This window comes from Microcaecilia unicolor, chromosome 1 (assembly GCF_901765095.1).
Source record: "Microcaecilia unicolor chromosome 1, aMicUni1.1, whole genome shotgun sequence".
Classification (NCBI taxonomy): domain Eukaryota; kingdom Metazoa; phylum Chordata; class Amphibia; order Gymnophiona; family Siphonopidae; genus Microcaecilia; species Microcaecilia unicolor.
The window spans coordinates 515563675-515589572 of record NC_044031.1 but is presented as its reverse complement, the minus strand read 5'-3'; the positions used below and the strand labels follow the sequence as shown (position 1 = coordinate 515589572).

The 25898-nt window shown below is 43.1% G+C and overlaps 1 protein-coding gene across 1 annotated transcript in view; it reads left to right on the top strand.

The window, feature by feature from the left end:
* The window catches only part of TRPA1 (transient receptor potential cation channel subfamily A member 1), a 197215-nt gene that overhangs the window by 85714 nt on the left and 85603 nt on the right, over positions 1-25898 (top strand). Inside the window, 2 exon segments of the mRNA XM_030190171.1 lie at positions 7409-7523; positions 17783-17953. Of these exon segments, the coding sequence (XP_030046031.1) occupies positions 7409-7523; positions 17783-17953 (286 nt within the window).

Genomic DNA, 25898 nt, shown 5'->3' with positions numbered 1-25898 from the left:
GATTTTTAAAGAAGAAATTGGTTAGATCAGGAGAATTGAGTCTAGGAGAGGAAGTCTTTGCAGAGGTAGTGCAGCACTGGGATCAGCCAGTCATGGATCTCATGGCTTCAGGGGCTACCTTAAATGTACTCAGGTTCTTAAGCTGCAGATGGGAAAGATGAGCGGTTTGCTGTAATATGTTCTGTTATGGCCCTTGCTAGGCAGGATCATTCAAAAAATAGAAGGGCCCAGAGCCTGATGTTTTTGGTAATTCCGCACTGGTCGCAGAGGCTCTGGTAGGGAGATGTGGTATGTCTGGTGGTGATGCAACTGCTGAGGTTTATGGTGATGGATAATCTAGTGAAAAACTGGTATAGATGCCAGAACCATCTGCTTACTGTCTTACAGCCTGGCTCTTGAGAGGACAGGGTTGAGAAGGAGAGGTTGTTCAGGTAAGGTAATTTCCACCATGCAGCAGGTCCACCTCCTTGGCTTACATCAGGGTATTGCAGAATTTTGAGGCCTAATGTCAGCAGCTTCACAGGGTTCCCATAAAGGCATCAGTAGTGGAGATTCTGGAATTTTAACACGATGATCTAGACAGGGGTTTGGCTTTTAGCCTCCCTTGAAGTTCAAGTTTCTGCATTGGCTTGTTATCAAGATTTAGTTTGGGACAAGGCACTGGTATCAAATTCAGGTATGGTGCAATTCTTGAGAGGTGTAAAATTGAGTCCCCTGTGGTAACTGATGTTACACCTTTGGATTTAAATCTTGTGTTATCGACCTTGCAGTCACCCTTTGAGCCTTCAAGGGAAGCTAAGGTAAAGAATGCGAAGTTGACAATTTTTCTGGTGGCAATTTATTTTGCCAGGAGAATTTGGAAGCTACAGGCATTGTTGTTCAGGTAATCCTTTTGGCATTAGGAGGAGGCAAGAGGAAACAAGGAACAGACCTGTTTGGGAGACAGAAAAAGGGAGAAGCAACTTCAAAGGTGACCATAGCATGGTAGATCAAAAAGGCCATTGCTTGAACATATATTTTGAAGGGTTGTTCTGCCCCTTCAGTTCTCAACAAGTCAGGAACAGTGGGAAATGGACTACAGCTTTCCAAGGATAAACAAAAACATAGAAACAGAATCAAGATGGCAGATAAGGGCCAAATTGCCCATCCAGTTTGCCCTTTCTCAATAACCATTAGCTCCTCTTCCTAAGGGATCCCACACTTTCTTAAATTCTGACACAGTCCTCGTCTCCATGACCTCCACCAGGAGACCATTCTATACATCCACCACCCTTTCCATGAAATAGTATTTTCTCAGATTCCTCCTAAGCCTGTTTCCTCTTAACTTCATCCTATGCCCTCTAATTCCATAGTTTTCCTTCATTTAAAAAAGGCTCACCTCCTGTACGTTAACACCACTGAGATATTTAAACACATCTATCATATCCCTCTCTCCCACCCAATGTGTACACGTTGAGGTTCATAAGTCTGTTCCTATATGTTTTATGACAGAAACTGTTTACCAGTTTGGTAGCCGCCCTTTGGACTGATTCCATCCTGTTTATATCTTTCTGTAGGTGCTGTCTCCAGAATTGCACGCAGTACTCCAAATGAGGCCTCACCAGAGACTTATACAAGGGCACTATCACCTCTTTTTTCCTGCTGGTCATCCCTCTCATTATGCACCCAAGCATCCTTATGGCTTTGACTATTGCCTTTCCTACCTGTTTGGCCACCTTAAGGTCTTTGGACACAATCACCCCCAAATCCCGCTCTTCTTTCATACACAGAAGCATTTCACCCCTATACTCTACCGTTTCCTTGGATTATTGTATCCCAGGTGCATGACCCTACATTTCTTAGCATTAGATCTTAGTTGCCAATTTTCAGACCATTCTTGTCATGTCCCCTACCTCAATGCAAGTGGCGTCCTCGGGCTGCGCAGGGTCCCTTCGACAGGCACACTTGACTGGCACAGTCCTGAGCCATGTGTGTGTAGTTCTTCTCTGGCTGCAGGCTCCTTGATTGCTTGCTTCCATGCATCTGGCTCTGCTCTCTCTCTGCCTGGCTTCCAGGCTCCTTGATTGCTTTGCTTCCACCCACCTGGGTCTGCTCTTCCTCTGCCTGGCTTCCCTTGCCTCTCTCCTATTGGTCTTCCAGTTCCTCCTTCCCTTGCTTTTGTCCTATGGCTGTGCCCCTTCTCGCTGCTGATGTCAGACGCCAGCACTTTATCAGCTGAGCTCTCCCTAGACTTCTTGCTTCGGCTTCTAATTTGGTAGGTGTTACTTGCTCAGTAGTGTGCTTCTCCTCTACTTTGTCCTTCGTTGCTGACTCTGCCTGTATCTGGATTACTTTTGTGTCTGCTGCCTGCCTACTGACTCTGCCTGTACCTGGAACACTCTCTTGCCTGCTGTCTGTCTGGCCGTCACGTTCATCACCCCGCTTCCTGCTCCATCTCGTAAGCCCTGCAGGCCGCCTGCACCTAGGGGCTCAACCTCTGGGGAACGGCGGTCAGCGCAGGTGAAACCCGGGGTTGTCCGGCCACCAAGCAGAACCTTGTCCGAGTACCGGGCTCGGCAGCGCTCTACTTGGTACAAGAACTCACAGGTCTGACAATTCTTCAAGCTTCTCCAGATCCTTCCTCATGCCATCCACACCCTCCGAGGTGTCCACCCTATTACACAGTTGGTATCATCTGCAAAGAGACAAACCTTACCATACAGCCCTTCCACAGTATCACTTGTAAAGATTATGTTGCTTCAGCTTGGAAAAGGAGCAGCTGAGAGGGGATATGATAAAGGTCTACAAAATTCTGAGTGGAATAGGGCGGGTAAACATGAATCAATTGTTTTCTTTTTCAAGAGGAACAAAGATGAAGTTACCTGTTAATACTTTTATAACAAACAAGAGAAAATAATATGAATACTTAAACTCTGGAACTCGTTGCCAGAGGATATGGTAACAGCAGTTAGTGTACCTTGGTTTTGAGCATGGTCGGCGTCTGGGAGGAACCTAGACGGGTCATCTGCTTACTTAACAGGTGTTCAAGCTGGCGTATGCCACAATAAGATCAAGCCCCTGAGGACGCCATTTGGCGAAACGCGTAGGGCACATGGTCTATTGGGCAATTGTGCGAATATAGAGATACAGCAGTTGAAGATTTATACGGTTATCCCCTAATTGGGGGAGAAATTCACACGGAGCAAGCTGAGACGCAGTTGGATTGTTTTTTTCATCTTTTGTTTCTTTGCCTAGGCGCACATGCGCTTTGGTGACGAGATTTTTTCAAGAGCGTCTGGCGCAGTTTGATGATGTCTACAGCTATCCGTGTTTAGGAAGCACTTACGAGTGGAGAAACTGAACATTCGAGTTTATAGGATAAGTAAAACACGTTTTTTTGCTTTGCCTTTTGGAGAGACTAATACATTTTTATGCATTGCTGTACATCGGGACAGCTTGATGAAAGTGGACAATTATTACGTTGCATTGCTTATATAAACAACTTGTAAGCATTGAGAAATGCATATATAGGCTGACACATTGCATTATATAGTATGTATTAGTCAGTTTATAGTGTTAGTAATTATGTATATGGGAATTGTTCAGCTAACACCGTATTTTAGTGCTTGGTTTGAAGTATGGTTGAGTGAGTGGTTGGTATGAATGGTATCTTGGACTAAGTATTGTTGATTAAGTTTGTTTAATAAAACCCATTTTTATTAAGTCAATTACATTTGAAATATTATGCATATTCATTAGGGGATATCCCAAAAAACTGACTGACTGGTGGTTCCCTAGGACTGGTTTGAGAAGCACTGCTTTAGAAAACAGTATGTATTTGCCTTGAATCTGGCTACTAGATGCTATGACTGAGGCACCAGAGGTATAGCTAGGGGAGCGCAAGAGGAGTGGCTGTTCCCCTAAACAGATTTTGAATGAAATGGTACCTCTGCAGATCAATCCTTCAGCCTTGCATCAGTGCCTGTTTTACAAAAGGTCTACTCCACCTGATGTCAAAACCTGGCTACACTTCTGTGAGGCACCCTATACTAGACAATGACATGGGGACAGGGACCACAGTTACCATGGGGATGGGGCCAGAGCCCATGGGGACAGGGCGGGAATGGAGAAGGAGCTCACAGGGATGGGGACAAACGTTGTCTCCGTCCTCGTGTTATTCTTTAATGCAGGTGACAATGTTTTGATTTTTTTGAAAAACAAGCAAAAGTGCTGGCCAAAACCAGCAAAACTTTCATGGGGGTTCCTGTGCATTCCTGCTACCAACACATCTGCTGAGAGGACATTTTCTATTATGGGAAGGGCAGTGGAAGATAGAAGAGCTAGATTAAATCCTGAGATTGTTGATGACTTATTATTCATCCACAGATTAAAAATTTATAACAGTCCCAGGGCGTACCGATCCAAGATGGCAGAAAGAACCTGATGCTGATCTCTGCGTTCCTTGATCAGCCTTGAGTGGCTTGGTTTGTTTCCTCGTTATGCCGAAACGCAGAGGGAAATTGGCAGCCGCTGCTCCCCCAGGCCGACCTACTACTCTGTCTTCGGGTACATTAGATACTTTTCTGTGGAGATCCGGAGTTCAACAGAGGTCGGAGAATGGCACGCTTGCGACGCCTGGAATAGGTGGAAGCTCCGAGACGCCGCTAGTGCATGACATCTCTCTAAACCCCGACCTGCGTGCTCGTCCCCCGCAGCCCCTGGGCGTTCTTTCTCCGGCGGCGGCAGCAGCGTCTCCTCTGCAACCAGGAAGTGTTTTAGCAGTGGAGCCACGGGGGAACATAATAAACTCGCCGGAGAATAAAAGTGTTGAAGGGAGTTTTAGCCCTTCTCTAGCCCAGGAGTCTACATCTTTGTCTGCAGGAGTTCCTCTGAGTTCAACAGGAATGCAATCTGTAAGTACTTCTGCTGAAGAGCAACAGACTTTGAACACTCTTGCGTTTCTAGAAGTTAAACCTACAGAAGTGACCCTGGAAAATTTATGGCTTTTGATAGTTAACTTAGGAAAAGTTCTATGTCCTCAAGTTCAAGTATTAGAATCCCGAGTAAAGAAACTAGAAGAAACAGTTGTAACCGCTGAAAATGAAAGGAAAGATATATCAAAAAATATTAAAAAACCAACTGGAACACATAGAAAAAATACAAGAGATACAAACAACTTTAACTAAAGACTGTATTAATATGAGAAGGAAGATTGAACTTCTGGAGAACTCCCAGAGGGCCAATAACTTGAGATTCTTGAATTTCCCTAGGACAATTACGATTGCTCCTAGGGAACTGTTGAATAAATATTTCAAAGAGTCCCTGGGGATGCCGGAGGATTCTCTTCCTCCTATAACTCAGGCCTATTATTTACCAACTAAGGCGCCTGGAAATTCTTCGGATCAACTGCTGGACGCCTCTGCCATACTAGAGGCTCCAACAGTTGAATTAGTTTCTCCAACGACATTGCTGGTAACAGTTGCTTTTCCTCCAGACAAAATGTGGATTATGAGACAATTCTTTAAAAATAAAGACAAAGAATTCATGGGATTAAAAATACGTATATTCCCTGAAGTTTCTAAGGAAACACAAATAAGACGTAGACAATTTTTGCTTCTAAAACCAGGTGTCCTTCAGTTGGGCGCTACCTTTTACCTACATTATCCTTGCAAGTGTGTAATCTGTTACCAGTCAGTGAAGTATGTTTTTTATGAATCTCTACACCTTACAGAATTTCTTGTTGCCAGAAGATCTTGAGGATAATATTAACAAAAATAGAGCTATGATTGAATTAGGAACTCTTTGTTTAGACAGGTTTAATAATTCTTACTATATTTCTTTAAATATTCCACGTGTGTAACTCTTGGATCACAAAATAGAGGACTTGAGAGTACTTAAATCTGGTAAACTATAATTTTGAATTTATATGGATGTATTTGTTTTTGTTTTTCTTTTGATGAAGTACCTTTTCTGTTCAAGTTGAAATGCTTGATGAATAATCTATATATATAAAAGGCAACCCTAACGTTCTGAAGCCTCCACGGAAGTTGAGGCGCCCGAGATATACGGTGTGCCCTAGAGTGTCTGCACCGCCCTCGCGTCAAAACGTCATGACGTCGAGGGCGGAGCTATTGACACTCGAGGGCCGAAACGGCCCACAGCGAACAAGGCAAGTAGCTTCGAGGGACTAAGGGAGGGGGCCCCTTGCTAGCGCCAGTTTCATTCTGCTCAGAAATGGGCATTTTTTCCTAGTGTAAAATTAAATAAAAAAATTAAAAAAAAAATTTATAACAATATTTCATAGGACATATTTCTTCCCCACTAGGGCATACAGAGTAGGTTGTATTTTGTACCCATGGACATTTTAAAAGGGTGGATTAGAGTTCCTTGGGGTAGTAGAAGTCAGCTATTATTAAGGTTGGAATGATAGAGAGTGGCGGGGGGGGGGGGGGGGCTATTGTAGCTGTTCTTGTTGTTCTTGTTTTATATTTGTGATTTATAAATAACAGTTGTACAGAATATTGTTCCTTTTTATACTTTAACTAGCCGTTAAGCCCGTTAAAACGGGCGATATTTCCAGCTATCCTCCTCGCCGCCACTCCCTCCCCCCTCCGTGCCAGGCCCCCTGCACTGACCTGACAGCGCATCTTAACTCTGTGTGAAAGCGCTGCAGGCAGCAGCAGATCGCTCTGCTGCTGCCTGCAGCACTTCCACACGGAGGTGAGAGGCACTGTCAGGTCAGTGCAGGGGGCCCGATACGGAGGGGGGGGGAGCGGTGGCGGGGATGGGACGGTGGAGGTTGGTGCACGCGATGTTCGTTTCCAGGCTCCAGCGGCAGCGTCCGACAGTCCGACTCCGTTTCCCTCTCTGTTCCACCCTCTGACGTCATCACGTCTTGACACGAGGGAGGGACAGAGAGGGAAGTCTCTACTGCACATTTGCAGGTGAGTCGGTCACTTGCCATTTATATGTTTGATAATAAGATTTAAATATATAAGTATTCGAGGCTTGTGCAGATGAAGACAGAGCCCACCTGGATCAGGCAGGGATGGGGACAGAGCTAGTGGGGACAGAGAGAGAGCACGCGGGGATGGGGACAAACTTTGTCCCCATTTCATTCTCTACCCCACACCCAGCTACTGTGACTGTTGCTTCTACAGCAATCCCAGTTGTACCTGACCCAAAAGAGAAAAGCCAAGAAACCAAATTGTTCCCAGGTGTTCTTCCTGGTATTGTAGCCCCCATTTTCATTTGACTACAGAAACATAATGTTCCTTTTTAGAAAGCCAAGGGATCTTTACAGCCGATATTTGCTAAAGTGTTAAATAATTGTCTTATTTACTTCTCTAGCCTCAATATTTTTTTTATCTGAAGGCAGGAAAGAAGATGTTAATATAATATCAATATTTTCTCTTTATTTTCCTGAAAGTGACCATAAAGGATGGACAGCTCTACATTATGCTGCCTTTGGAGGATATTCACGCACAATGGAAATCCTTCTGGAAACACACATAAGCATGATGGATAAGGTGGATGAAAATGGGGTATGTTCTTCATGTGTTAATGGCAATCTCAAGTGCAAGTGCAGTAGAAACATGTTATGGCCTTGCTTTCAAAATCATAAAATCTGCAGCACAAGGTAAAATCAAACTGTCACAAAATACCTAGCCACCCACCTGGGATTACCCTGCGGCCACTTAGAGGGTCTGTCCCCAGCACAGCTCAGGTCCGCCTGCACCTGCTGCTTGTGCTCTACACTAGCACCGTCCTTCCACTTACTGAGCCCCAACCGCCTCTGGGCGAGTCTCCCACTCTCAAATGATCCCCAGTGATTTCTAGGTTACTGGGGTCATATTCCCAGTAATCTCACAGTTCCCAGAAAGCACTCACAGACCCAACACACAAACCACCAGGATTCTTTATCACTCCAGACAGCAGAGGCAATAAACTGAATAGTGTCGATGATACGCTGAAACCTTCTGCTCAGTGTGCTGCTGCGGCTAGGAAAGCAAATAGAATGTTGGGTGTTATTAGGAAGGGTATGGAGTCCAGGTGTGCGGATGTTATAATGCCGTTGTATCGCTTCATGGTGCGACCGCACCTGGAGTATTGTGTTCAGTACTGGTCTCCGTATCTCAAAAAAGATATAGTAGAATTGGAAAAGGTACAGCGAAGGGCGACGAAAATGATAGTGGGGATGGGACGACTTTCCTATGAAGAGAGGCTGAGAAGGCTAGGGCTTTTCAGCTTGGAGAAGAGACGGCTGAGGGGAGATATGATAGAAGTGTATAAAATAATGAGTGGAATGGATCGGGTGGATGTGAAGCGACTGTTCACGCTATCCAAAAATACTAGGACTAGAGGGCATGAGTTGAAGCTACAGTGTGGTAAATTTAAAACGAATCGGAGAAAATTTTTCTTCACCCAACGTGTAATTAGACTCTGGAATTCGTTGCCGGAGAACGTGGTACGGGCGGTTAGCTTGACGGAGTTTAAAAAGGGGTTAGATAGATTCCTAAAGGACAAGTCCATAGACCGCTATTAAATGGACTTGGAAAAATTCCGCATTTTTAGGTATAACTTGTCTGGAATGTTTTTACGTTTGGAGAGCGTGCCAGGTGCCCTTGACCTGGATTGGCCACTGTCGGTGACAGGATGCTGGGCTAGATGGACCTTTGGTCTTTCCCAGTATGGCACTACTTATGTACTTATGTACTTATGTCTATTGTCTTAAAAAGTATTAAACAATGAACATAAAAACTGCAATCAGCAAACAATAACAGGTAACTGAAATATGGATCAATTATAACACTAACTAAACATTTGTTTACTTTCTAAAAAGTACCTGGAAAGATAAGGACATGTGGCTGCTCACAAGTGGAGGAGTAGCCTAATAGTGCAGCAGGCTTTGATCTTGGCGACCTGAGTTCAATTCCCACTGCAGCTCCTTGTGACCTTAGACAAGTCACTTAACCCCTACATTCTCCTAGGACAAGCAGGCTGCTTGTTCTCACATGTGGGTCGACATCCGCGTCAGCCCAGGAAACAGCAATTTTTTCTCAGCAAAAATAAAAAGTTTTGCCAGAGTCTTCTGGCGTGTTCACAGCATGCAACGTGCATGCGCGGATGACTTCCCATCCGTCACGTGAGAGTGCCTCTTCAGTTTTCTTTTTTCCGCGTTGAGGTACAGTAGTTTTTTTCTGCGCTCCTCTCAGGCCCAGGAAACAGTCTTCGAGTTTTCGCTTTTTTTCTCATAATTATTCTTTATTTTATTATTATTGTCATAAAAAAAAAGTTCCCGTAGTTTACTTTTAGTTTTGTCCCCTTTAAAGTTTCCTTTCTTTTTGGTCGTGGCCGGGTTATTCCCTTATTTTTGTGCTCTTTTTCTTTTATCAGGTACAATCGCGTCTTTTGATTTCGCCAAAGCCGTTTTCCCCTCCGTGTCATAGAAGACACCCAGCGGCTTCAAACGTTGTACTCGGTGCAACCGGACCATCTCAGGTACCAATACCCACGCCTGGCGTATCCAGTGCCTTGGGCCTGACCATAGCCCAGCCACTTGTAGTCTGTTTCTTCGTATGAAGAAACGGACCCAAGTGTCTTGAGAAGCTCAACGAGAAAAGCTTTTTGGGGCTCGGTCCAGTTTTTTGACGTCAACATCGAAAGGAGCATCGACGTCGGGAGAAGAGGTAATGGCTGCTGAGAGACCAACTTGCGCTGGGAGCAGCGAGGCGTCTAGTGGGTCTCCACCTGCCTCGAGGCCTCCTGTTATGCAGGCCCCCCGGGACCGACCTTCGTCGGACCCAGCCCTGAGAACACATGAGGATTCCACGTTCTCATCGGTACCGAGGAGTCTCGATGACGGGCGTCGAGCGAAGGCGATGAAAGCTCCTTTTGAGCCACTGAATTTCTGCCATCTGAAGTACTTGACCTGGAAGGTCATTTTCTTGGTGCCTGTTACTTTAGCTCGTAGGGTCAGTGAGCTTCAGGCCTTAGTAGTGTATGCACCTTATATCAAGTTTTATCACAACAGAGTAGTACTCCACACACACCCTAAGTTCTTGCCGATGGTGGTGTCGGAGTTCCATCTCAACCAGTCAATTGTCTTGCCAGCATTCTTTCCCCTTCCTCATACCTGCCCTGGTGAAAGCAGTTTGCATACCTTGGACTGCAAGAGAGCTTTGGCCTTTTACATGGAGTGGACGAAGTCCTTCAGACAGTCCGCCCAGTTGTTTGTTTCTTTTGATTCCAACAGGAGGGGGGTCGCCATCAGAAAATGCACAATCTCCAATTGGCTGGCAGATTGTATTCTTACGCCCAAGCTGGTCTGACTCTAGAGAGCCATGTTACGGCTCACAATGTTAGAGCCATGGCTGCGTCAGTGGCTCACTTAGTCAGCCTCCATTGAAGAGATTTGCAAGGCTGCAACATGGTCATCGGTCCACACATTCACATCTCACTACTGTCTTCAGCAGGATACCCGATGCAACAGTTGGTTTGGGCAGTCAGTGCTACAGAATCTGTTCGGGGTTTACAATCCATCTCAATCCCCCTAGATCCATTTTTCTCTGTTCCAGGCTGTACTTTCAGTTAGTTGTTTATGGTTTCAGGTCAATCTATGTTATGACCTTGCCATTGCGAGGCCCAATTGACCAATGTTCTTTGTTTTGAGTGACCCTGGATGCTAGGGATACCCCACATGTGAGAACAAGCAGCCTGCTTGTCCTCGGAGAAAGCGAAGATACTTACCTGTAGCAGGTATTCTCCGAGGACAGCAGGCTGATTGTTCTCACAAACCCGCCCACCTCCCCTTTGGAGTTGTTGTTGTTAGTTTGTTTATATGCTTTTTGGTTTAACTGAAGAGGCACGCTCACGCAACGGGCAGGAATTCGTCCGCGCATGCGCGGTGCACGCTGGTCACGTGCCAGAAGACTCTGGCAAAACTTTTTATTTTTGCTGAGAAAAATTTGCCATTTCCTGGGCCTACGCGGACGTCGACCCACATGTGAGAACAATCAGCCTGCTGTCCTCGGAGAATACCTGCTACAGGTAAATATCTTCACTTTTCCCCAGGTACAAAAACTTAGATTGTGAGCCCTCTAGGGACAGAATATAATGTGTACAGCATTGCGTCTGTCTGGTAGTACTATGGAAATGATTAGTAGTAGTATGTAACTGTTTGTAGGGCTTTAGCAAAGAGATCCCTCTCTCTTTTCTTCCTGGCTAAGACTGGGGCAAAAGTCAGTAAAATCCAAATGAAATTGAGCTCCTGGGCCAATCAGAACCCAGAACAACAAGTTTTAAAAATAGCTGGTTATATCACTACAGGCATTTCCTTTATCTGTGTTAACTAAAGAAGGAAAGGTCAATTCTTTGTAACGTACCACCTGCTGGCCAAACTAGAGAAAACCACTACAAGAATTAAGGCAGTTTTACAGGCTTAAAACACACTGTAGGAGCATACAAAGTGGGTGGCAACATGGGTAGACTGGGGGGGGGGGGGGGGGAGTTATGAGCTTTGCACTGATTTTCATCACTATGGTCATAAATTAGGTTCATAAATCTAGGAAAATGAATGGTAGGCTGAAAGAATAACTTATAAGCTCCTAAATTAAGATGAATTTTCAGCTGAAAAATTAAGTCTGGCTAAATGTACGGCATAAATTGATGAACATAATTTAGGAGTATAAATTTAAGGGCTCAGCCTTTTTTTGAATATCTAGCCCCAAATTGATTTTCTCTACAAGGATTTTATAGCAGTGAAGCCTCAAGTTCAATTTTTGCAGTCTATTGGGACTTCTATTCATATTTGCAGGACACTACAGATTTTTTACGTCTCCAGGAGGTGGAACTTTTTGAGGAGTCCATTTTTATGACAGTTGATGTTACCTCACTTTACACTGTTATTCTGCAGGATGAACCTATATTAACTATCTCTGAGATACTTGACGATCGCCCCTTGCCTCAAAGAATCTCTACACAGTTTTTTATGAAGTTGGCGCACCGTGTCATTAGTAAAAACTATTTCTTTTTTCAGAAGGAATATTATGAGCAAAAACAAGGAATAGCGATGGGGGCAACCTTAGCTCCATCTCTAGCAACACTTTACCTAGCAACATTTGAAGAACAATTTATGTATGACTCTACTGAATTTCAGTGTGTCTCCTTTTGGAAACGTTACCTAGGCAACATTTTTTTCATCTGGAATGGTTCTTCTCAATCCTTATTGCATTTTATGGATAATCTGAATTTTTTCAACAAAATTTGAAGTTCACGTTTCACTATCTTTCTCAAAGTTTGGAATTTCTAGATGTATGGGTTTTTAGGCTAGGGAATCAAGTACACGCTACTCTTTATCAGAAACCTACCGCACATAATACTTTGTTGCATTTTTCTAGCTCTCATCCCTACCATCTGAAAGCTAGCTTGCCCATCTGCCAATTTTTAAGACTAAAAAGAATCTGTTCTAATAGCACTGCATTTGAGACCCAAGCAGCTTTAATGGCGAAGCGCTTCCAGGAGAGAGGTTATCTGAGGTCTATTGTGAAAAGAGTTTATTTAAGAGCGAAAGTTTCTCAGAGATTTATTATTACAATATCGGTCTAAAGAAGAAGAAGATAAGTTAACGGTGGTGATACCATACTCTCCCTTGAGCTCCAAAATTAACGCTAGTATTCATCTTTATTGGCGTATGTTACAAATTTATGATTGTTTTTTGGAACATCCAATCTGCGCGTTTAAGTGTAATAAAACTTTAGGGGAACTTCTCACCTATAAAAGACTGGATTATGATGAGTTTGGGGCCTCACTAAGTTCTGGGGAGAGGTTGTCCCCTCAACCACCTATTTCTTCCCATCTATCTCCCATCAGAGGTTTGTCCCAAGAAGGTTTCTCCTCCAATGGGATGAATTTAGCACTGGAACATCCTGGACCACAGTCCTCTGCATCTGATATTCTTTTGGAACCAGTTGAATGTCTGATAGAAACTTAAACAGAAGATGTTGAAGCTTCACAAATAACTTTGTTTGATGTCTGGAACGTGGTTAAAAGGACTGAGATTGTGCAAATAACTCTATTTTTATTCAGCAAGTTGTCTTGAACTTGGATGATTTGGACTTAAAGATTTTGCAATTAGATAATTCTTCTTAAAAGACTGAATCTCAGATTGGGCTCTGCAGCAAACTGGGCCATCTGGAATTAAAGATAGTTTGTATCTGTATAGGCAGATTAATATATTAGAAGGTCAATTTAGGGCAACTAATTTGAGATTTTTGAATTTTCCTGTTTGTCCATTATTGTCTCCAGAGATACTGCTAAGCTGATACAGTTGTGTTGTTATTTACCTAGGAAAGTACTGAAAGAAGCCCAGGAGGGTTTTGGAGAATGAGGTAATAGCTATTAGAGATAATGGTATGGATAATTTAACTGCCTTTTTGGAATCTTCTCAGGATGATAGTTCCTCATGATCCACCCTCCTGGTGTCTTTATCTTCAGAATTGGATACAACTTCAATTATGTGGAATTATTTTAGAAAGAAAGATTTCCTCTATTGTGGAGAGAAAATTCAGATATTTCCGGATGTATCTAAAGCCAACCAATTGAGTTGTAAACAATTTCTTCAGTTAAAGGCTAGGGCTTTAGCTTTTGGGGCTACTTTCTTTTTGAAGTTTCCTGTAAATGTTTGATTTCATTATCTGGTGTTAATTATGGGGCCCTTTTACCAAGCTGCGGGAAAAAGGGCCCTGCGCTGGCGGCAGGGGCTACTTTCCCCACACGCCAGGGTCCTTTTAACCGCAGCAGGTAAAAATCCCCCAGCACACATGGCCATGCGGTAAGAGAACTCTTACCACATGGCCATGTAACGGGGAGCCCTTACCGCCACCCACTGAGGTGGCGATAAGGGCTCCCTTGCTAACCTGGTGGTAACAGGGCAGCTCTCGGTGATGCCCAGTTACTGCTGGGTTATCGCACACAAGCCATTTCCGGGAGTTTTCTTTTTCCCCCAGAAATGGTGCACACTCAGGGTGGGACTATGGGACTACCGCCAGCGTTAGTCCTGAAAGAGCAAGCAGTAAGCCCACGTTAGGCCTTTCTTTTAACCAGATCAGTTGAAAAGATTGATTTTAGGAAGGGAGGCTAATTGATAATATCACATGTGCTTTAATATAAGATCGCTTTAAGTACTCTTCCTCTAGTTAGGTAGTGACTATTGTCTTGATTTCTTTTGCTGTTTCTTGTTATTGCCGCCTCCTTTCTTTTCTCCCATTGGTTTCCTGAAAAGGTGCTTGATGTACTTGTTAAAAATGTGTGAAACTTAAAAAAAACCCAAAACAAACAAACAAAAAAATACTGATTCTGCTCTAACTTTTTGTGGTGGTAGAAATAAGTCTGAACTGTATTTTAAACTGCAGCTGTCTTTGTATTCCTAGCTAATTTTTAATCAGGTGGACTCATGAGAATTCTACTGTTTACCTCGATTATAGCTGGGCAGTACATTTGCTGAGTCTCAAAGGTTTTGCTTTAATTAAAAAAAAAAACATCCCTAATTCACTGCAGGAAGCACATTACCTATGTTTCCCTTTTGGACCAAATAATTGTATTTGACAGCACTGATAAACCTCTTTCCTGCTCCTTTTCTGGGCTGGGATTGTTGGTCTTGTTTTCCTCGATTTGCATCCATTCTTACTCGGGTTGTGTTTTGCTTCTGGTTTCTAGATGAATAATTTAGCTGAGAAGGACATGGAGCAGCCATTTCTTTTTTACAGCATTGATGTTCATTTTGGGCCAAATTCTATAAATGACACCTTTAAAATCAGTGCCAAAAAACCACATGCTTAGCGCGATTCTATAAACTATGCCTAAATGTAGGCGTAGTTTATAGACTATGCTCATGTGTCATTCTTGTGACTAAAATTTAAGCACAGATCAAGTGTATTCTATAATAATGCGCATAGTTTTTTTTTAAATGCACACAACCCACCCATTCCACGGCCATGGCCATGCCCCCTTTTAGGCAGTGGCGTTCCTGGGGGGGCTGACACCCGGGTGAAGCGCCCCCCCCACCCCATCGAAAGAACCCCCCCGGGTGCACGCCAATGGGGGGGTGCCACGCGCCGGTCAGCTTCGTTCGTTTTCATGCTCCCTCTGCCCCGGAACAGGTTACTTCCTGTTCCGGGGCAGAGGGAGCATGGAAGCTAACGAAGCTGACTGGCGCGCGGCACCCCCCCCCCCCCCAGCGGCGTGCACCCAGGGTGGACCGCCCCCACTGCCCCCCCCCCCCTTGGTACGCCACTGCTTTTAGGCTGTGTGAATTAGAATTTACATGCACCATATTTAGGATATGCCTAGAAAGTTGTGGCCATAAGTTCTAATTAAAGCCAATTAGTGTTACTAATTGGTTAAGTAAAAATTATCAATGCTGATTGGCTTGTTAATCAAGTTGTGCGTGCAATTTGGCCATGCGTCCAAATAGCATGCACAATTTAAGGCGCCATTTAAAGAATTTTGGGGTTTGTCTTCCTACTGAGGACCGCACTGTATTTCATTCCTTTTCAGTCAGCTGTAGGCAGTAAAAGTCTCCCCCCCCCCCCCAAAAAAAAAAAAACCCTGAGTCTATTTGGCTTTATTCTAAGCTACACTATCATAGACGTTCTGCTCAGTTCATGATCTCTCTTTTATATTTTACCATTGAAGTTTCTCAGCTGTGGTCTACAAGTTCGTATTTCTATGTTCCAGGAGGGCTCAAATATTTGTACAGAAATAAATTTTAAAGTGGGAGTTGCACCTGGGTAGCATTGTTCAAAGTCCGCTGCACAGACCACTAGGCTACTCCTTACATTGCTTGCTGCTGTATTAGGAATTGCCGTAATACCTGAAGCGCTCATAAAGCCTTGTGTCCACTGTTGCACATTTTAGGGGGGGGGAAGGGGTCAAGTAACCACTGGGAAATGAAGGAGGGGTCATGCCTTCATCCTTCCAGTGGTCAGCTGCTCAATTAGGACACCTTTTGAACCATGGACATGATTGAAACACGTCTAGATAAAAGCATCCTTATTTTTTTGCCTTGGATGTTTCCTTTTGTTCCATTATTGCTAAAAGCTGCCCTTATTTTGGACTCTCCATGGTCCCACTCAGAATACACCTCCAACACTCCCTCTTGCTATTTGAACAAGCTGTAGTGTAAAATGTTCAACTTCTGCCTTTTAACAATCACAATTTGGATATTTTCAGCAGATGTATTTTTTTTTGGCCATTTTGAGACATCCATCTGCTTTGAAAATGAGCACACTGCAGGTGCCTATCCACCTCATAATCGAAAGTGAAAGGCGGCCATATTTCGACTGAAATCGGAAGATGGGCGTCTTTCTCGCATGGGTGCCCAAATCGGTATAATCGAAAGCCAATTTTGGGCGTCTTCAACTGCACTCTGTTGCGGGAACGAATAAAGTTGACGGGGCGTGTCGGAGGCGTGGTGAAGGTGGGACTGGGGCGTGGTTATCGGCCGAACAGAGATGGGCGCGCTCGGCCAATAATGGAAAAAAGAAAGGCGTTTTTAGCGAGAATTTAGGTAACTTTTTTGGACCCCTTTTTTTATCACGAACAGGTCCCAAAAAAGTGCCCTAAATGACCAGATGACCACCGGAGGGAATCGGGGATGATCTCCCCTGACCCCCCCAGTGGTCACTAACCCCCTCAAAAAACAAGAACTTAAAAGCTTTTTTTGCCAGCCTGTATGCCAGCCTCAAACGTCATCCCCAGCTCCATCACAGCAGTATGCAGGTCCCTGGAGCAGTTTTTAGTGGGTGCAGTGGACTTCAGGCAGGTGCACCCAGGCCCATCCCTCCCTACCTGTTACACTTGTGGTGGTACATGGGAGCCCTCCAACCCCCCCCCCCCCCAAACCCACTATACCCACATGTAGGTGCCCCCCTTCACCCATAAGGGCTGTGGTAATGGTGTAGAGTTATGGGGAGTGGGTTTGGGGGGGATTTGGGGGGCTCAGTACCCAAGGTAAGGGAGCTATGCACCTGGGAGCTATTTTAATGTTTTTTTTAATTTTTAAAAGTGCCCTCTAGGGTGCCTGGTTGGTGTCCTGGCATGTGAGGGGGACCAGTGCACTACGAATCCTGGCCCCTCCCATGACCCAAAGCCTTGGATTTGTTCGTTTTTGAGCTGGGCCGCTTCGGTTTCGATTATCGCTGAAAAACGAAAATGCCCAGCTCAAAAAACGCCTACATCCAATGCATTTGCCTGGCACAAACCGTATTTTCGAAACTAAAGATAGACATCCATCTTTTTCAAAAATACGGTTCGGTCCGCCCCTTCACGGACCCGTTTTCGGAGATAAACGCCCATGGAGATAGGCATTCGATTATGCCCCTCTATATATTTTTTCCTCTTTATAAAATACTAGAGCACATCTTGCATAATTTGTGCCTATACTGAATGCACATACATTTTCACTAGCTCAGACAAATGTATGTGCTTATTTTATAAAGTATGTGAATAATTCATGACCCCGGTTACACCTCATCCAAAGTCTGCCTTCAAATATTCTATACCAGTGTCATGTACAAATATACAGGTTATTGTCCATATACTTGGGGTAATTTTGTGAGGCATTTTACAGTCATATATTGTGATACATAATTGAAAAAGGCTTTATAAAGTCATTCCCTTTTTGCATTAATTGATATTTACCCCCATTTTGTAAAAGTACAAGTAAAATATCTGTGTTCAATTTCTTAGCATTGTTTTATAACCTTTTCTTTAATAATCGGTTTCCTTTATTTTCTCCTTTAAGGACACACCACTTCATATAGCTGCACTAGAAGGCCATGCAAAAGTGGTAGGACTTCTTCTTGATAGAGGAGCTGCCATAATACAGAACAAAAACCAGGCTTCCTTTCTACATAGTGCGATACATAACGGGAAAAAGGAAGTAGTTTTCTGTACAGTTCAGAATGAAAGTTAAGTGTTATGACAAAGTAAGAGTTATTTTGTTTTATCTCCTGCCTTGGTATATCTTCTTCAGAATCTATTGTGATTTTAAAAGTATGAATGTTAAACAGCATGTATAATAATGGGAGCAATGAAACCTTTAAACCAGTTTTCAAAACGTCTGTGACTAATTTTTTTTATTGAAAATTTCAACTTTAATATACACATACGTATAACAAGAAAAGGACATTTTTAGAAAAGAAAAAGACACTAGTATATCATACAAGACCATGAGATCAAAAAGGAACTACACAGTCCATAGTCCAAAAAAGGAGAAAAAGTAAACACCATTATATAGAAATATAAAGAAAATAAAGCAATAATGCTAACCATTGAACCCCCCCAAAAATAAAATATTATCCCTAAATGATCTATTTCTTTTCACAATCCAAAACAAATTTTTCCAGATGAGCAGGATCATAGAAAATATATTTCCTATTCCCCAGATGTATCATACATCTGCATGAGAACCAAAGAAAAAGGTTGTGCCAAGAGAAACCACTCTGTTCTTGAAAAACAAAAACTGCTTCCTGTTCTGCTGAGTGACTTTAGTCATATCCAGAAAAATTTGAAAGATTTGCCCACAGAACAACTGTTTCTTCATCTTAAAATAAGTTTTTAATATAAATAATTTGGATGCAAAGCCCTAGAGGTAATAATATCCTGAGTGTCTTCTAGGAAGGCAGTTACACCAACTCAACTGTTCTCCTAGCCAAACTCCTCATTTCAGTTGGCATATAGGAACATTTCACAATAGAAATAGTCAGAATTTTCAAATTTTTTAAATTCTCCTTAAAATATTTATGAAGTAATTGTTCTGCAGATATCAAAGGAGTGAAGAGAAAATTCAAAACCCTTAAATTAGCATGTAACTGATTTTCTAAAGACTCTAATTTATGGTGCAGCGTCAGACTATGCCTCAATGCCGAGACTTGCATGGCCTGTAAAGTATTACACTACTTTCAGTGATGCATTCAAAGTATCAATCTTACGCCTATGTTTACTAAGTGGCGCTATGGGCGAGTTAGCATTTTTAACACAAGTAAATGGTTTACGTGCATTAAACGCTAATGCGCCCATAGAAATGCATAGGCGTGTTAGCATTTAACACACCTTAAGTTTACAGGTGCATTAAAAATCCTAACGTACCTTAGCAAACATACCCCTTAGCCTGCCTTCCCAAAGTACGTTCTACAACCTTAGAGGAAAAAGTACATAATTGAGCTATCTTGCCCTTTAACATTTTTTCCATTCTTGAGACAACTTGCCAAATGTCAATCAGAGAGATAGTTCCCTCATCTATAGAGGGTCAAGAAACTTCAAGCCAGATCAAAAATCACTGGTGCTAGATCAACCGAGACTGTTCCATTAGGACCCACCAATTCAAGAGCAGGCTGCATCACCTCAGTATCTACCACTTGTTGAATAGAACTATCTGTAGGCTGCACTGGGGGTATGTGCCTCAGGGCTTAAAGAGACTCCACTGGACCCTTGGCCTTAGGGGTAGATTTTGCCTGCTTCTTCATCACACTTTTATGCTTCCCCATTTCAACAAATAGCAAAAAGAAATCAAAAGTACCTTCCTTATACTTCAAGATGCTTCAAATGGGTGTGCCTCTTTGGTCAACCCTCTTCAGGCACACACTAACAGCTGTGCGCCAATGGCCATGTACCACGGCATGTAGTTTAGATGTACCAGAGCAAGGGGGTGGAGCTTGATGTTACACCAGTCACTAGGGAGTGCTTCACCAGCGTCTTTCCTCCGTTCAGTACTTCACGGCTCCAAAGTTCATTTTCTCCAGCTGTAACCTCTACGTGTAGCTCAGATGTACTGGAACAAGGGGGTGGAGCTTGATGTTGCTATGTGACTAATTTAATAGTTAGAAACCTTCAGCTATAGAATTGAATATGTGACCTGAGCACCTACATTTAGAAACCTATGTTCACAAGTCTGTTAAGTTTAGGATGTTCAAAGGGGATGTTGAGACTCAGGTTAGTAGAATGAAGCTACAAAAACAGCACTCAATTTGCAGCTCTGTTTCCTTAACTAGGGAAAGCCAATAGCTCTCCTATTATTAGGGGCTTTATTTTGGGGGGACTTATTTTTAACCTTCCATGTAAGCATCCACACCCTTGTCACCTCTCATTTAGACTACTGCAATCTGCTTCTTGCTGGCCTCCCACTTAGTCACCTCTCCCCTCTCCAATCGGTTCAAAACTCTGCTGCCCCTCTCGTCTTCCACCAGGGTCACTTTACTCATACTACTCCTCTCCTCAAGTCGCTTCACTGGCTCCCTATCCGTTTTCGCATCCTGTTCAAACTTCTTCTACTAACCTATAAATGTACTCACTCTGCTGCTTCCCAGTATCTCTCCACACTCGTCCTTCCCTACACCCCTTCCCGTGCACTCCGCTCCATGGATAAATCCTTCTTATCTGTTCCCTTCTCCACTACTACCAACTCCAGACTTTGCGCCTTCTGTCTCGCTGCACCCTACGCCTGGAATAAACTTCCTGAGCCCCTACGTCTTGCCCCATCCTTGGCCACCTTTAAATCTAGACTGAAAGCCCACCTCTTTAACATTGCTTTTGACTCGTAACCACTTGTAACCACTCGCCTCCACCTACCCTCCTCTCCTCCTTCCTGTACATATTAATTGATTTGATTTGCTTACTTTATTTTTTGTCTATTAGATTGTAAGCTCTTTGAGCAGGGACTGTCTTACTTCTATGTTTGTACAGCGCTGCGTATGCCTTGTAGCGCTATAGAAATGCTAAATAGTAGTAGTAGTAGTAGCATCTGTAATCAGCTGTAAATATGCACCTCACTGTGGTGCCTAACAGCGTGCACCTGAATTTCTCATAGTGTTGTGCACAACTCCTTGGCAATTTATGGTAGACTCCCTTCCCAGTCACTATGGCTTGCATGCTCCTCAATAGAATGAATCGGTTCTTGTACTCAGTGGATGAAATGAGCATCTTCAGGAGCATTCCCAGGATGACATATGGCTCAAAAGGGACCAGCATGGTGCCATTTACCTTCCTCCTCGTGGCTCTTTCTCCAACTTTTCCAGTGGTGCAGAACTCACCTCACTTCTGGTGTTAGCATCTCACAGGGATTCCATGGTGTACACGTGGAGGGGCATTTTCGAAAGGGACGTCCAAGTTGTGATTTGGATGTCCTTGCAAAACGGCGAAATCCAGGGGCGGGGAAACCCGTACTTTCGAAACAAGATGGATGTCCATCTTTTGCTTTGAAAATACCGTCAGAGACGTCCAAATCCTTAAATTTAGACATCCCTAGATTTGGTCATCCCTAGACATGGACGTTTCTGAATCATTGATTTTTGAAACCAAAGACGTCCATGTCAAAAACGGCCAAATGCAAGCCATTTCGTCATGGGAGGAGCCAGCATTTGTAGTGCACTGTTCCCCCTGACATGCCAGGACACCAACCGGGCACCCTAGGGGCACTGTAGTGGACTTCATAAATTGCTCCCAGGAACATAGCTCCCTTACCTTGTGTGCTGAGCCCCCCCAAAACCCACTCCCCACAACTGTACACCACTACCGTAGCCCTTATGGGTGAAAGGGGGCACCTATATATGGGTACAGTGGTTTTGTTGTGGGTTTTGGAGAGCTGGCTGTTTCCTCCACAAATGTAACAGGTAGGGGAGTATGGGCCTGGGTCCGACTGTCTGAAGTGCACTGCAGTACCTACTAAAACTGCTCCAGGGACCTGGATGCGCTGTCATGGACCTGAGTATGACATCTGAGGCTGGCATAGAGGCTGGCACAACATATTTTGAAAGATGTTTTTTGAAGGTGGGAGGGGGTTAGTGACCACTGGGGGAGTAACAGGAGGTCATCCCCAATTCTCTCCGGTGGTCATCTGATCATTTTGGGCACCTTTTTGTGCCTTAGTCGTCATAAAAACATGTCCGGTTGAAAACGTCCAAGTGTTCATCAGGGACGTCCTTGTTTTTTTAAATTATGGGTCAAGGATGTCCAAGTGTTAGGCATGCCCGTCTTCACTGCGCCTCCGACATGCCCCCTTGAACTTTGGCCATCCTTGCGACGGAGTGCAGTTGGGGACATCCGAAATCGAGTTTCGATTATACCGATTTGGACGTCCCTGGGAGAAGGACGTCCATCTTCTGATTTCTGTTGAAAGATGGACGTCCTTCTCTTTTGAGAATGAGCCCAATAATGTAAGTGATTGATCTCTAATAATCATCGTCTTAACTGCCCTCATTGATGACAAAGAAGAGCTAATAGTACTAGTATCAGTCTTACAGAGCAAAACAGCAGTGAGAATCCCTTCCCTATTTTTTCAGCCCTAACTTGTTTTGTACATATGGGACAAAATTCTATAAATGATGCCTACAAACTCAGCGCTGAAAAGAATAGCTCTTAGTGTAATTCTGAAAATAGCACTTAAAATTAGGTGCCATTTATAGAATAGCACTGGGTACCACAACTTTATTTAAGTGCAACCATTTACACCAACAAAACCTTGGTGTATAACCCATACCTAAATTAGACATGGACCCTCTTTATTCTATAACACCGCACACAAAGGAATGCCCCCAATCTGCCCATGACCCTCCCAAGGCCCCCCTTTTTAGACCCACGTGTAAAATTTACATGCATAAATTTTAATTAAATTCAATTATCGCCAATAATCACTTGTTAAAATCTCTATTATCGGCACTAATTGGCTTATTATTCAATTAAAATGTGCATGCACAATTTTTAGCAATTTTTATAGAATTTGGGGGATGTTGTCCATGGCATAGGATGTGAGCTTACTGGTGGGCTGCTTTCGGCAGCTGTTTGGAGGCCATCATCTCAGTCCTGAGTAGGCAGCACTGTCAGAGGGACTTAAATTGGGATCTGCTTGACTTCCATCTCATACAAATTGTTTGCATACAGAGCATTTGAGGTGCACAACTGCCAGGGCCTGATGCAGAAGGCAGTAGGAGCAGTCATCTGTCCCTTTGGTGTCCATTCCATCAAGAAGCATACATGCTCTCCAAACTTCACTTCAGTAAGACTTTCCTAAAACTTCAAAAAACAATCTGAAATTGCAGTTGCATTATAATCTAGCTGGATGAGAGAAAAATACCTCAGAAGCCTTTGCAGAGATTAACATTGAAATATCTCAGAAGATTAGGCTGAATGCTTCTTTTATTAGTCATAAAAAAAAAAAACTCCCAGAGCCATATTTTTATAATCTTTCAAGTGCTCTAATTCCTGTACACAATTTATATTCCTACTAAGTGTACTTTAAATCTTAACTCCATTTCCAAACTTCTGATTCTAGTTCAAAACTTTTCTAATCATATAAACACATGAGCAGTGCTGGCTATAAAAACTATTTCCAGTCCAAAACTTTTCCAATTATATGATCAATACTAGGTGCAGAAACAGTTACTTAACTTTAGACCCTGCAAGGCTGCTGTTTCACCCAACAGCATTCAGGCTTCTTCAGTGGTATAAGCCCTACTCCTTTATTTTATTTTATTTTTTCATTAAACTAGCATATTTTCTATACAAAAAAACTGGAATTAGCATTTTCATGATATCTATCCTATATCAATCATAAGTATACTTATAAACTTACTGTTCCCAGAAACCAGCTTCACTTATTTGTTCTGTGCAATCGCCATGGTTCTAACTGCTAAAGAGATTCCATCACCATTATGAATAGCCATGGGACTTCCCTGTGTTATAAGAAGATACACAGTGAGGAGATACAGAGGGGCATAATTGAACGAAAACGTCTATCTCCATGGGCGTTTATCTCCGAGAACGGGTCCGTGAAGGGCCGGACCGAACCATATTTTCGAAAAAAAAAATAGACGTCCATGTTTTATTCAACAATTTGTGAGCTGGGCGTTTTTGTTTTTCAGTGATAATGGAAAATGAAAGCGCCCAGCTCAAAAACAAATAAATCCAAGGCATTTGTTCGTGGGAGGGGCCAGGATTCGTAGTGCACTGGTCCCCCTCACATGCCAGGACACCAACCGGGCACCCTAGGGGGCACTTTTACAAAAACTAGAAAAAAGGTAAAAGAGCTCCCAGGTGCATAGCACCCTTCCCTTGTGTGTTGAGCCCCCCCAAATCCCCCTCAACACCCACTGCCCACAAGTCTACACCATTACTATAGCCCTAAGGTGTGAAGGGGGGGCACCTACATGTGGGTACAGTGGGTTTGGGGGGGTTGGACGACTAAGCATTAAGCAGCACAATTGTAACAGGTAAGGGGGGATGGGCCCGGGTCCACCTGCCTGAAGTCCACTGCACCCCCTAACAACTGCTCCAGGGACCTGCATACTGCTGCCAGGCAGGTGGGTATGACATTTGAGGGTGAAAATAAAAAGTTGTGAAACATCATTTTTTGTGGTGGGAGGGGGTTAGTGACCACTGGGGGAGTCAGGGGAGGTCATCCCCGATTCCCTCTGGGGGTAGTCTGGTCATTTAGGGCACTTTTTGGGGCCTTATTCGTGGAAAAAACAGGGTCCAGAAAAAGTGCCCTAAATTCTAGCTACAAACGCATACTTTTATTCCATTATCGGCGAAAGGCGTCCATCTCTCCTCGGCCGATAACCACGCCCCAGTTCCACCTTCGCCACGCCTACGACACGCCCCCGTCAACTTTGTACGCTTCCGTGATGGAGTGCAGTTGAAAATGTCCAAAATCGACTTTCCATTATACCGATTTATTCGTTTTTGTGAGATAAACGTCTATCTCCCGATTTGGGTCGAAATCTAGGCGTTTTTCTCTTTCAATTATAAGGTGGATAGTCAACTTCCAGAGTCAAGTAGTCTTTATTACAACCAGCAAAGCACAATTTGAGCAAAATGACCACAGCTGTGTTTCGGCAACAGTGATGTCTGTGTCAGGGATCAATAAACTCTAAAATATATAAAAATACTTAACATCAATAAAAATGTTAAACAGCAACTAAGCATGTAATGAAAATAAATAAATACATACTTAAATAGCAATAAATCATGCAACAATCAAACAATAGCAATAAATACATCTAAATGAATAAATAATTAAAATATATGAAGTACATAATAAAAACTGGAGGGTGGACACATACCAAATGTAAATAAAAACATTTAAACATCTTTAAAAAGTTCCAGAATAAATAACAAGTAAAAAAATGGAAACCAGGGTCAATAATAAAATACAGTACATATGAACATCAATAATGTGCTATGTAGAAAGTCAACAAAATAACATACCTCACAGTAGATTACTAGTATATGAGACCAAAACCATTGATCATAGACACTTGGACAACAAGCCTTAGCACAGAGAAGAAAATAAGATCAAATATGCGCTTTGATCTTGTTTTCTCCTCAGTGCTAAAGCTCATTGTTTGAGTGTCTATGATCAATGGTTTTGATCTCATATAGCAGCAATCCACTCTGAGGTACAGTATGTGCTGACAGACTCTTCAATTGTTGACTTTCCACATAGCATATTATTGATGTTCACATGTCTTGTTTGATTGCTGCATGATTTATTGTTGTTTAAATATTTATTTATTTATTTATTTTCATTGTGTTTGGTTGCTGGTTTGGTTTATCGACCCTGACAGAGGCATCACTATTGCTGAAACATTGCCATGTCAGTTCATTTTGCTCAAATTGTGCTTTGCATTTGGAATAAAGACTCTGGAAGTTGACTGCATCTCCTCACTGTGTTTGTTCTTCTTGCCTTCTACATGAGGAGCTTAGTCCTTCTCTTTGTCCTCTTCATACTTTCCTGCTTGATATCACATAGCTGCTTATGGGAAGTGCCTTAACACTTTCACCACTATTACTTGCTTGGAATAGCTATATTTTCTATTCATTTTTCTACATAAATATATGTCCATTCCATAGAACTATTGAGACTG